We start from the raw sequence: 13,118 nt of genomic DNA on the forward strand, positions 1-13,118 counted from the left end.
AATGTTGAATGAAATTGACGGTAACGGTAGCCTAAATTCATAGAATAATTTAATCAGTGGTTTCAAAAACAAGTCGATTGTCAAAAAATTTATTGATCAGTCAGTCTCTGGAATAAGTGTCCAAGCAGGTGGTGTTCGACTTTTCAAGCAATATATTTGAGATGTCACAACCAATCTCTCACCCTACTGAAGAAGCCTAATCAAAGCAAACTTCACAATAAACCACACAATGACATATCCTATACTGACTGACACATAAGGAGGTGCACGACAGCCAGCTGTTGGCGGATATCCATGGTGATATCTCTTCGGAGGAAGGCGTGTCATCTCTCCCAATTACTAAGCGCCCCTTTGTCCTCTGTCTATGCCCAGCCAGCCAGCGATACTCATGGCGGCTGCACCAGTCAAACAGCGCTCGGGAACGAGGGCTCAGCTCCCGCCCTGCTACTACGAAGGATACCTGGAAAAACGGGGACCGAAAGAAAAGGTAGGTGCAGCCATACCGTCAATGTACAAATGTCGGTGCATTGCATGCTGTGTGAGTGGCTGCATAGTGTCGCCCAGATAGCGCGCACCGGGCGGGGGCGAATTCCTTGGAAACCCCATTCTGCGAAAGCTGTCAACTTCCTTATTGTGTGCGAATGGGCGAGTCTTGAAAAAACTGGCAGTGATTTTCATCTAGCGGTACACTTGCTTATTGCGCACGATTACTAGCAGACAACTGGAGTGCGAGTTAATTAAGCGCGTATACTAAGCGTCCTCCTATTAACCTCGGGTTAGAGTGGCCACTGAATTTAAAAGGATAACACTACAGGCATTTCCCGGTGAATGTAGCCTAGTCAAGACATGATTTGTCATTATGTCAGTAACACAAATTATTATATGTATTGGCCTATTCAACCAAAAAGGAAGGCTCGGGCTGACTCAGTGATTTTTGACAACGGTAAATGTTTGACAGCTGCTTGTACTTTGGCCATGCCTTTCGCTGAGTGGTAGTGTCGCTGTGCTATGGAGTTTGGGAGAGGAGAGAAGTATGGGGTTGTGTCAGTGGTCAGCTGAGCTGTGTGGGTTGTGGTGCTGCATGATAATGACACAGCTGGGAGGGAGGTGATGGGGGAATGTGGAACAAAGACACACACATAGACCCGATATTTGGACTGGGGTTCAGGTGCACTCTATTGAAGGGAGGATCACATGGCCACAGATTGACAACAGCTGTGGTGCAGATTCATCCCCTGAGACCTGGGATCACTAGTGGGCCAAAGTGTGTGTGTGTGAGGGAGCTAAACTGTGTGTGAATATATGTAATACAACTCATGTTATAACCATGATAGATGTTGAAGTTGTCAATTAAAATATTAAACTGCTCTAATTCCCTCTGTGTAACTGTCCGTATGTGTTACCAGATCTCTCGGCGGCTGTGGACCTGTCTGTGTGGGAACACCCTCTTCTTCTTTAATAATGCCAAGGACACTCACGTAAATGCTCTGTGTGTGTGTGTGTGTGTGTGTGTGTGTGTGTGTTAAACACTTTGTAAATCTTCAGGGATGAGTTATTGTATATGTTAATTTGTCTATCTGTGTATCTGTTGCAGTATGTGGAGAAGATGGATCTCAGTGGCTTTGTCTCACTCAAAGACGACTGCAGCCGAGACAGAAACCTGGAGGCAGCTAGACTCATACTGCGCATGAAGGATGGAGAGACAAAACTCACAGTAATAAAACACACAGACACACACCCACACACACACAGCCAGCCAGAGAGAAACAACCTCTTCTCTGGTCTCCTCTCATCCAGGTTGCCAATCTAGAGGCTCGAGAGCTGTGGAAGGGTTTCCTCCAATCTGTCGTAGATGTAAGTATCATACACCCTACATCGCAGTATAATCCTGTCTGATTGGTGGTTGATCCCTGAACTGTCAGTAACCCCCTGTGTGATTTGTTGTTGTAGCTGAGTGTGCCCAGCTGTCTGACGTTGCTGCCGGGGCAGGTGCAGATGCTGAGAGAGGTGGTGGACCGAGAAAGGAACAGACGCAGAGCAGCACGCACCCCCACCCGCGCTCCCCCCTCACCCCTATCAGTACCTCTACTGGGGGAGATCCCATCGTGAGTCACACACACTGCTGACACTGAAGTGAGTGCAGGTGTGTTACACTTAGGTGTGTTTGTGTGTGTACATGAAACTGCGGTATGCGTTTGTGTGTCTATAGGTGTTTCCGGCCTGTGTCGAGGACTGAGGCAGAAGTTCTGTTAGAGAGACATCCAGACTGTGGCAACATGCTGCTGAGGCCCGGCAGAGACGGATCTTCATTGGCTGTCACCACCCGCCAGGATCTCAACGGGTAACGGCCACTCAACATAGATATACACACAGATCTGCAAGCATTTTTTTGATTGATTTGATCTGTCAATTGCATTCTCTCTCTCTCTCTCTTTCTCTCTCTCTTTCTCAGGTCAGTGTTCAGACACTATCGTGTGACTCAGAGAGAGCAGGGAGGATATGTGATAGACGTTGAGAACCCAGTAAGTCCAACACACTCACACACACATTGTTACAACACACATATAAACACATGCTACATTGTTGTCTTGCCTCATATCTTGCTATTCCATGGGTCCTAACTCTGTGTTTTCCCTCTCTAGATTCCCTGTGCTACGCTTCATGATGTCATCGATGCACTGGTGGAGAAGACAGCAGGAACCCTACAGCCCTTTCTTCTGGAGGAACCTTATGAGGAGAACATCAGTGAGACACACACGGACACACACTAATTCTCAACACATTTCCACTTACACAGTGTTGATTGAAATCCTAAGAGATACAGTATCTGAGGTTCTGTCCAATGTTCATGTAGTTAATTGATATTTGTGTATTTATCGCCTTCAGCGTTTGTTTCGTCCAATGAAGAGAATGGAGAGAGAATATTACACTGTGCCCCTTCCAGCCCACTACCCAAAGCCCCTGCCCTACCCCCCAAACAAGGTACCCAGAAATCCTACACCACACACACACACACACACACACACACACACATACTAACCGCTCTGTTTGTCCTGGTGTAGAGCGATGGAAACCCCTACCCAGGTCTCCTGCTCCCGACCGCCGTATCCTGTCAGCTGTGACATCACCAGTACCGTCATCTCCAAGCAGCCCAATGAGACGGCTTGTTCTCTCCCCCTCCCCCCTCCTCGCACAAAGTGAGTGGCATGTGTCCTGATCAATGTATCCACTCATTCCCACACGCACACTCATACTACAGAGGTCTCACTCCTCTCTCCCCAGGCCTCACAGAGGAGCTCAAAATGAAACTGGAGAAGAGACGGACCAGTCAGGAGTGACTTCCGGTAATTGCTCAGCCAACTAGCGGTCAAAACTCTTCCACCACCAGCAGCTTTCTTCTCTTCCTGTGCCTTCTGATTGGTGCACTACAGAATAGGTGCACAACTCTGGTCCTCATGGATCACAGTCCTACTGTACCTTTCAAAGTGTTTCCCACCATGTTTGGATAACGCACCTTATCCACCTGAGTTGTGTTCAGCAGCCTAAAATTGCAGCCTCAAAACCGTTTTCAAGAAGGGATAACCAGTGGGGTTGAGCATTAGATGAGCACACAAATACAAAGGAGCCTGTTACTCCATTGTTCCGATTGAGCCAATGTCTGTTGTCCTGCTGCTGATGTAACTGACGCCACACTGGAGACTAGAAAGAGTGACACCAGAAGCTTGAGAAACCAGACTAGAGCGGTAGTCACCAACCCTGGTCCTGGAGCGCTACTGGGTGTGTGTGCAGGCTTTTGTTCAAACCCAACACTAACACCTGGATCAACGAATTAAAGTCTTGATAAATGAAATCATGTGTGTTATTGCTGGGCTGGAACAAAAGCATGCACACCTTGAGCCTGTACATCAGTACACACCTTCCAGGTCCTGGGTTAATGCCCACTGGATGAGATAAACATGTCTAGTTGTTCTCGTGCATCTAGAATGCCAATGCTCTAATCTATTGTATTATGTTGGTGCAATGATGGTATGGTGCTCCACTTGACTAAACCTTCTCTACTGTGTGTGTCGTTGCTACAACTCACGTGAAACCTTATTTTCTACTGTGTGTGTGTGTGTGTGTGTGTGTGCTAGGCCTAGGCTACTGTTAGCCGACTATACTCAACTAAACTCCATGATTTACGATAGAGTTGAGCGGCGACTAGTGTGGGCGGACGGGAGCTCCGACATCACGAAAATTTCGTTTTTTTTATCAAAAACAATTGATTTTAGCACCCAAGGAATAGCCGCAATTACACAGAACAATGTTGTGTGTAATTGCGGGCTATTCTTTGGGTGCTGAAATCAGTAGATCTGGATAAGAACGTAATTTTATGTGATGTCGGAGCTCCAGTCCGCCCACACTAGTCGCCACTCGACTTAATTTTAAATCGTGGAGTTTAATCGGCTAGGCTACTGTGTGATGCTATGACCTACTGGTGCTAGGACACTTTTTACTCCTCAAAGGTTCTTTGTCCTGTTGCAACAAAGTATGAAAGTATTGTAATTTAGGCTTACTGTACACCATTGATTTCATTTGCTCCTCTTGTTCTTTGGTGTTGTGGGCTGGTACACAAGCACAATTCAGTGGAACTCAAACCCTGTGGTCATTGGCTGATTTGTTCGGAGGGAGTGCATCCTCTATTGGACTTTCAGAACTACATTGTACACTGTGCATTGTCTTGTACAATTATCTTCTATGTCCTGGGTGTTGGTCAGTGTTGTTTAAGAGAAACATCAGTGGTATTTATGAGATGTCCTATTCAAGGATATTAAATAAATGGTTTGCATGAAACAAGAATACTTATTTGGTATTTTATTAGGATCCCCATTTAGCTGTTGCAAAAGCAGCTGCTACTCTTCCTGGGGTTCACACAACATGAAACATGACAATACAGAACATTAATAGACAAGAACAGCTTAAGGACAGAACTACATAAGAACATTTTTAAAGCACACGTAGCCTACATTTCAATGCATACACACAAAATATCTATGTCAAATAGGGGAGAGGCGTTGTGAGGTGTTGCTTTTTCAGTTTTTTTGAAACCAGGTTTGCTGTTTATTTGAGCAATATGAGATGGAATGGAGTTCCATGCAATAAGGGCTCTATATAATACGACGCTTTCTTGCATTTGTTCTGGATTTGGGGACTGTGAAAGACTCCTGTTGGCATGTCTGTTGGGGTAAGTGTTTGTATCAGAGCTGTGTTGACAAAGTTGACAATGCAAACTATTTGCGATTTTCAACACAAGAATGTTTCTTATAAAAAGAAGTGATGCAGTCCGTCTCTCCTCAACTCTGAGCCAAGAGAGACTGGCATGCATAGTATTTATATCAGCCCTCTGATTACAATGAAGAGCAAGACATGCCGCCCTGTTCTGGGCCAGCTGCAGCTTAACTAGGTGTTTCCTTGCAGCACTTGACCACACGACTGGACAATAATCAAAATTAGACCAAACTAGAGCCTGCAGGACTTGCTTTGTGGGGTGTGGTGTCAAAAAGCAGACCATCTCTTTAATACGAACAGACCTCTCCCCATCTTTACAACCATTGAATCTATATGTTTTGACCATGACGGTTTACAATCTAAGGTAACGCCAAGTAATTGAGTCTCTCAACTTGTTCAACAGCCACACCATTCATTACCCGATTCAGCTGAGGTCTAGAGCTTAGGGATTAATTTGTACCAAATACAATGCTCTTAGTTTTAGAGATGTTCAGGACCAGTTTATTACTGGCCGCCCATTCCAAAACAGACTGCAACTCTTTGTTAAGGGTTTCAGTGACTTCATTAGCTGTGGTTGCTGATGCGTATATGGTTAAATCATCAACATACATGGACACGCATGCTTTGTTTAATGCCAGTGGCAGGTCATTGTTGCACCAACAGAATCAGCTCTTGCAGCCTTTACTCTGCTCTCATTGGAGCCTTGCACACCAGCAGGTGGAAGCAAAGTGCAAATTTGAATGAGAGCAATATCCTCTCCAGCATACCTTCCATAATTGTTTCAAAAATGTTTTGTAACATTTTGCTCATTGTCTGTTTTTATTTTGGTAGTCAGTCTCAGTCAGATATCATATTAAAAAACTGCAAACATTTCTCTCCACCCTATGGAGAAAAAAAATTGAATCGCAGCAAATTTGTTTTAAAAAACTATAAGATTTTCTCTACACCCCAAGGCAAAATGTGTAGAATTGCACTAAATTAACTCTAAAATGTCAAAAAAATTATCTCCGCTGTCAAGAGGGAGGCCACTAAAATGTTTCGCTCGCAATGTGGTGGTGGTGAGGGGACAGGGGTATGGATGTGGGCACGCAGACCAGCGAGCAACTGGCCACCCTCATGAGTTCAGATTTTTTTGTGGCCCATCCCTGCTGTAGAATACTATAGAATACTATACTACACACTGTAGGATCCCTTGATCGTACAGTGCTTAATATATAATATTGTAGTCTACTGTAGAACAGTGTTTCCTAATCCTGGTCCTGGGGACTCAAAAGGGTGCACATTTGCGTTTTTGCCCTACCACTAAACAGCTGATTCAAATGATCAACTCATCATCAAGCTTTGATGATTTGAATCAGGTTTGTAGTGCTAAGGCAAAAACTAAAATGTGCAATGCTTTGGGTCCCCAGGACCATGAATAAGAATATGCTGCGGTGGAATTCTATACTACACACTGTAGTATCCCTTGATCGTGTGTGGCACTTACTGTAGAATTTTGTAGTATACTGTAGAATACTATACTACACGCTGTAGTATCCCTCAATCGTAATATACACTGCTCAAAAAAATAAAGGGAACACTTAAACCACACAATGTAACTCCAAGTCAATCACACTTCTGTGAAATCAAACTGTCCACTTAGGAAGCAACACTGATTGACAATAAATTTCACATGCTGTTGTGCAAATGGAATAGACAACAGGTAGAAATGATAGGCAATTAGTGAGACACCCCCAATAAAGGAGTGGTTCTGCAGGTGGTGACCACAGACCACTTCTCAGTTCCTATGCTTGCTGGCTGATGTTTTGGTCACTTTTGAATGCTGGCGGTGCTTTCACTCTAGTGGTAGCATGAGACGGAGTCTACAACCCACACAAGTGGCTCAGGTAGTGCAGCTCATCCAGGATGGCACATCAATGCGAGCTGTGGCAAGAAGGTTTGCTGTGTCTGTCAGCGTAGTGTCCAGAGCATGGAGGCGCTACCAGGAGACAGGCTAGTACATCAGGAGACGTGGAGGAGGCCGTAGTAGGGCAACAACCCAGCAGCAGGACCGCTACCTCCGCCTTTGTGCAAGGAGGTGCACTGCCAGAGCCCTGCAAAATGACCTCCAGCAGGCCACAAATGTGCATTAAATGGGTGGAACGCTCTTAGAGACTCACCCAGAAAGACTCACAGCTGTAATTGATGCCAAACGTGCTTCTACAAAGTATTGACTCGGGTGTGAATACTTATGTAAATCTGAGATCTGAGACCAGGCTAAAGTCTTTAGGTTGATATCTCCCTATATTGTTATTTCCCAGAGCCCAACTTCATCTCCATGGGCCAGATTCCAGAGTGTGAGAGCAGGTCAGCGGGTGTTGATGACAAGGTCTACCTGTTCTTCAGTGAGACTGCTGTGGAGTATGACTTCAACAGCAAACTGGTGGTGTCCTGCGTGGCTCGTGTCTGCACGGTATGTGTGTGAACCACCGCATTTAACCATGACAAGGTGACTGGGATTATGGCCGAATACAAACAGTGTAGTTATTCCCTCCATAAGGCAATCAAACAGACAAAACGTCAGTACAAAGACAAGTCGCAATACAACGGCTCAGACACGAGCGGTATATGGCAGGGTCTACAGAGTTCCTCTGTCCAGTGTCTGTGTTCTTTTGCCCATCTTAATCTTTTATTTTTATTGACTAGTCTGAGATATGGCTTTTTCTTTGCAATTCTCTGTTGACGTTGAGATGTGTTTTACGGGTACTATTTAATGAAGATCCCACTATAGGACTTGTGAGGCGTATGTTTCTCAAACTAGACACTCTAATGTACTTGTCCTCTTGCTCAGTTGTGCACCGGGGCCTCCCACTCCTCTTTCTATTCTGGTTAGAGCCAGTTTGCACTGTTCTGTGAAGGGAGTAGTACACAGCGTTGTACGAGATCTTCAGTTTCTTGGCAGTTTCTCGCATGGAATAGCCTTAATTTCTCAGAACAAGAATAGACTGAAGAGTTTCAGAAGAAAGTTCTTTGTTTTTGGCCATTTTGAGCCTGTAATCGAACTCACAAATGCTGATGCTCCAGATACTCAACTAGTCTAAAGGACTGTTTTATTGCTTCTTTAATCAGAAGAACAGTTTCAGCTGTGCTAACATAATTGCAAAAGGGTTTTCTAATGATCAATTATGTCACACCCTGATCTGTTTCACCTTTCCTCGTTATTGTCTTCACCCCCTCCAGGTGTCGCTTGTTTTCCCCAGTGTATTTATCCCTGTGTTTCCTGTCTCTCTGTGGCAGTTTGTCTTGTATGTTTCCAAGTCAACCAGCGGTTTTCCCGGTCGCCTGCTTTTTTCTTTTACCCTTGCCTGTTTCTGGACTTTGTACCCACCTGCCTTGACCACGAGCCTGTCTGCCACTCTGTACCTCCTGGACTCTGATCTGGTTTTGACCTTTTCGCCTGTCCACGACCATTCTCTTGCCTACTCCTTTGGCTTAATAAACATTGTAAGACTCCAACCATCTGCCTCCTGTGTCTGCATCTAGGTCTCACCTTGATAAATTAGCCATTTAAAATGATAAACTTGGATTAGCTAACACAACGTGCCATTGGAACACAGGAGTGATGGTTGCTGATAACGGGCCTCTGTACGCCTATGTAGATATTCCATAAATAATCTGCCTTTTTCAGCTACAATAGTCATTTGCAACATTAAAAATGTCTACACTGTTTTTCAGATCAATTTGATGTTATTTTAATGGACCAAAAAAAGTAGCTTTTCTTTCAAAACAAGGACATTTCCAAGTGACTCCCTCACCCTCCATTTGGCAAATCTGACCATAATTCTATCCTCCTGCTTACATGCAAAAATTAAAGCAGGAAGCACCAGTGACTCGGTCTATAAAAAAGTGGTCAGATGAAGCAGATGCTAAACTACAGGACTGTTTTGCTAGCACAGACTGGAATGTGTTCCAAGATTCTTCCGATGGCATTGAGGAGTACACCACGTCAGTCACTGGCTTCATCAATAAGTGCATGGATGACGTTGTCCCCACAGTGACTGTACGTACATACCAGAAGCCATGGATTACAGGCAACATTCGCACTGCACTAAAGAGCTGCTGCTTTCAAGGAGCGGGACTCTAACCCGGAAGCTTATAAGAAATCCCGCTATGCCCTCTGACGAACCATCAGGCAAGGGTCAATACAGGACTAAGTTCGATTCGTACTACACCGGCATCGACGCTCGTCAGATGTGGCAGGGCTTGCAAACTATTACAGACTACAAAGGGAAGCACAGCCGAGAGCTGCCCAGTGACACGAGCCTACCAGACGAGCTCAATAACTTCTATGCTCACTTTGAGACAAGTAAAACTGAAACATGCATGAGAGCATCAGCTGTTCCGGACGACTGTGTGATCACACTCTCTGCAGCAAGACCTTTAAATAGGTCAACATTCACAAGGTCGCATGGCCAGACGGATTACCAGGACGTGTACACCGAGTATACGCTGACACACTGACATTTTCAACCTCTCCCTGTCTGAGTCTGTTATACCTACATGTTTCAAGCAAACCGCCAAAGTCCATGTCCCCAAGAACACTAAGGTAACCTGCCTAAATGACTACCGACCCATAGCACTCAAGTCTGTAGCCATGAAATGCTTTGAAAGGTTGGTCATGGCTCACATCAACACCATTATCCCAGAAACCCTAGACCCACTCCAATTTTCATACCGCCCCAACAGATCCACAGATGATGCAATCTCTATTGCACTCCACACTGCCCTTTCACAGCTGGACAAAAGGAACACCTATGTGAGACTGATATTCATTCACTACAGCTCAGCGTTCAACACCATACTACCCTCAAAGCTCATCACTAAGCTAAGGACCCTGGGACTAAACACCTGCCTCTGCAACTGGATCCTGGACTTCCTGACAGGCCGCTCCCTGGTGGTAAGGGTAGGTAACAACACATCCACTACGCTGATCCTCAACATGGGGGCCCCTCAGGGGTGCGTGCTCAGTCCCCTTCTGTACTCCCTATTCACTCATGACTACACGGCCAGGCATGACTCCATCCCCATCATGAAGTTTGCTGATGACACAACAGTGGTAGGCCTGATCACTGACAACGATGAGACAGCCTATAGGAAGGAGGTCAGAGAACTGGCAGTGTGGTGCCTGGACAACAACCTTTCCCTCAATGTGAGCAAGACGAGTTGATCGTGGACTACAGGAAAAGGTAGGCCGAACAGGCCCACAATAACATCAACAGGGCTGCAGTGGAGCGGGTCGAGAGTTTCAAGTTCCTTGGTGTCCACATCACCAACGATCTATCATGGTCCAAACGCAACTGCTCAGCATCTGACTGTACAGAGATTAGTGCGTACGGCGCGGCCCAGTACATCACTGGGGCCAAGCTTCCTGCAATCCAGGATCTATATAATATGAGTGTCTGAGGAAAGCCCATAAAATTGTCAGAGACTCCAGTCACCCAAGTCATAGACAGTTTTCTCTGCTACTGCACGTCAAGTGGTACCAGAGCACCAAGTCTAGAACCAAAAGGTCCTCATCAGCTTCTACCCTCAAGCCATAAGACTGCTGAACAATTAATCAAATGGCCACTAGACTATTTACGTTGACCCCCCCCATCCGTTTTCTTTTGAACACTGCTGCTACTCGCTGTTTATTGTCTATGCATAGTCACTCCACCCCTACATACATGTACAAATTACCTCTAACCTGTACCCCTGCACACTGACTCGGTACCGGTACCCCCTGTATATAGCCTCGTTATTGTTATGTTATTGTGTTACTTTTTATTATTTTTTACTTTAGTTTATTTGGTTAATATTTTCTTTACTCTTCTTGAACTGCACTGTTGGTTAAGGGCTTGTAAGCATTTCACGGTAAGGTCTACACTTGCTGTATTTGGCGCAGGTGACAAATAAAGTTGGATTTGATTTGATATTCTATTGTATTTTAGTTTATGCCGCTCCGACACTGCTCGTTCAAATATTTATTGATTCTTAATTCCATTCCTTTACTTTAAATGTGTGTGTATTGTTGTAAAATTGTTAGATATTACTACATCGTTGAAGCTAGAAACACAAGCATTTCACTACACCCGCAATAACATCTGCTAAACATGTGTATGTGACCAATAAAATTTGATTTGTGTGTTAGTGTATCTATGTGTGTGTGTGTGTGTGTGTGTGTGTGTGTGTGTACGCGCATGTGAGAGTTTCTCTTTAATGTGTCTTTAATGCACTGTGTTGTTGTGTCCAAGGGACCTCTCTGTGGTGTGTGCGTACAGCGTGTTGGACAACGGTAACCGTGGAACTGTCCTTTGTGAAGTTGGTGATGTACAGCTGTGACATCCCCACCCCCAGACTTGGAGCTGTGAGTCAGACTGATATCCTCTCTCTTTTCTCTTCTGTTTATTATTCAACTTTATTCTCTCCCCACCCCCATTTTGAGAAATGGAAACAGAACCCGGAACTAAAGTGATCTCTTGTGTTCTGGAACAGAACCGTTATTTTCAAATCTTGAGAACCTTTTTGTACCAAAAAATATTCCTCATGTCCTCATAATTCTATAATTCGGTGAAATTATAATGCTAGTAATAGCCTGAACACATTCCAGTTCACGTCATGATGTTCAGCTTTTCAAGCCAAGCCCCCTCCATGTCTACCCCTCTCTCTCCCCACCTGTGAAATTTCTGTTGCATCTCGTTCCATAGCAAGCTTCTCTAGCTGTGCTAATAGGTTGAGTAAATGAATGATCTATTCTGTAAAAACTATGTTGATTTCAAAGGTTACAAAAATTACAAAAAGGAACTATATGGGTTCGAACTGGTTCAGAACTTTATTTTTTGGTCAGACGGGAACAAAGAAGATATGGGTTCAGTTCAGAATGATTGGAAAATAATTTTGGTTCCAACTAAATGGATCATATTTTGAGTGTATTCAGCACTCACTGTGACTGAACAGTATGCAAAGGATGAAAGTTAAGTTTTCTTTGGGAAAATCATTTTAATTAGAACAGATAGGTGTTCTGTAACTGTCAAATAAATGACATTAACATATTTTCTAATCAATCAAATGTATTCATAAAGCCCTTTTTACATCAGCAGATGTCACAAAGTGCTTATACAGAAACCCAGCCTAAAACCCCAAATAGAAAGCACGCTACTGTGTGCTTGTGTCTTGAAAGGCTTATTACATTTTGTGTAATTGCCCATTGTTGATATGCTGTAGGTGTTTGAATGAGATTAAAACATGATCACACATTGAAAAACTAGTTGGCTTCGGCTATTCAGACACCACAGAGGCATGGCAGTGCCACTCATAAATATAGCAAGAGCTGTATGAAACCCTTTTAGAATAACGCAATACAAAATGAACAAGGGCTACTTATTTGTGGGCAAAGGTGTTGAGTGTAATCATGTTGGCCATATTGGATTCAGAATCAAATGTATTTACAAGGCCTCCTGAGTGGCGCAGTGGTCTAAGGCACTGCATCGCAGTGCTAGAGGCGTCACTACAGACCTCGGTTTGATCCCAGGCTTTACTTGGCTCATCGAGCTCTAGCGACTCCTTGTGGCAAGCCGGGTGCCTGCAGGCAGACCGCTGTCGTCAGTTGAACAATGTTTACTCGGACAGGGGTTAAGCGGGCGGATTTTAAGAAGCGCGGTTTGGCGGGTCATGTTTCGGAGGGGGGCCCTTTGCACTTCTTCAAATAATATTTTTGCAGGAATCTCCTTGCGAATGATTTTGCCGAAGATTGTGTCTCCCGGGCCTGTTGGGGAGTTGCAGCGATGAGACAAGATCGAATTTGGGGGTAAAAAGGGGGTCAAATACACACA

The 13,118-nt window shown here is 44.6% G+C and overlaps 1 protein-coding gene across 1 annotated transcript; it reads left to right on the forward strand.

Moving 5' to 3' along the window:
• The first annotated feature begins 297 nt into the window (after nt 1-297).
• Nucleotides 298-4,839, forward strand: LOC129824331 (signal-transducing adaptor protein 2-like). Its single transcript, XM_055883908.1, has 11 exons — nt 298-487; nt 1,407-1,478; nt 1,595-1,714; nt 1,798-1,854; nt 1,951-2,105; nt 2,210-2,341; nt 2,453-2,522; nt 2,643-2,745; nt 2,887-2,982; nt 3,063-3,197; nt 3,283-4,839. Exons 1-11 carry the CDS (start codon nt 365-367, stop codon nt 3,336-3,338), a joined length of 1,119 nt encoding a protein of 372 aa, XP_055739883.1. The 5' UTR covers nt 298-364; the 3' UTR covers nt 3,339-4,839.
• The last annotated feature ends 8,279 nt before the right edge of the window (nt 4,840-13,118 follow it).

The sequence above is a fragment of the Salvelinus fontinalis genome, chromosome 26 (genome assembly GCF_029448725.1).
Source record: "Salvelinus fontinalis isolate EN_2023a chromosome 26, ASM2944872v1, whole genome shotgun sequence".
Taxonomy (NCBI): domain Eukaryota; kingdom Metazoa; phylum Chordata; class Actinopteri; order Salmoniformes; family Salmonidae; genus Salvelinus; species Salvelinus fontinalis.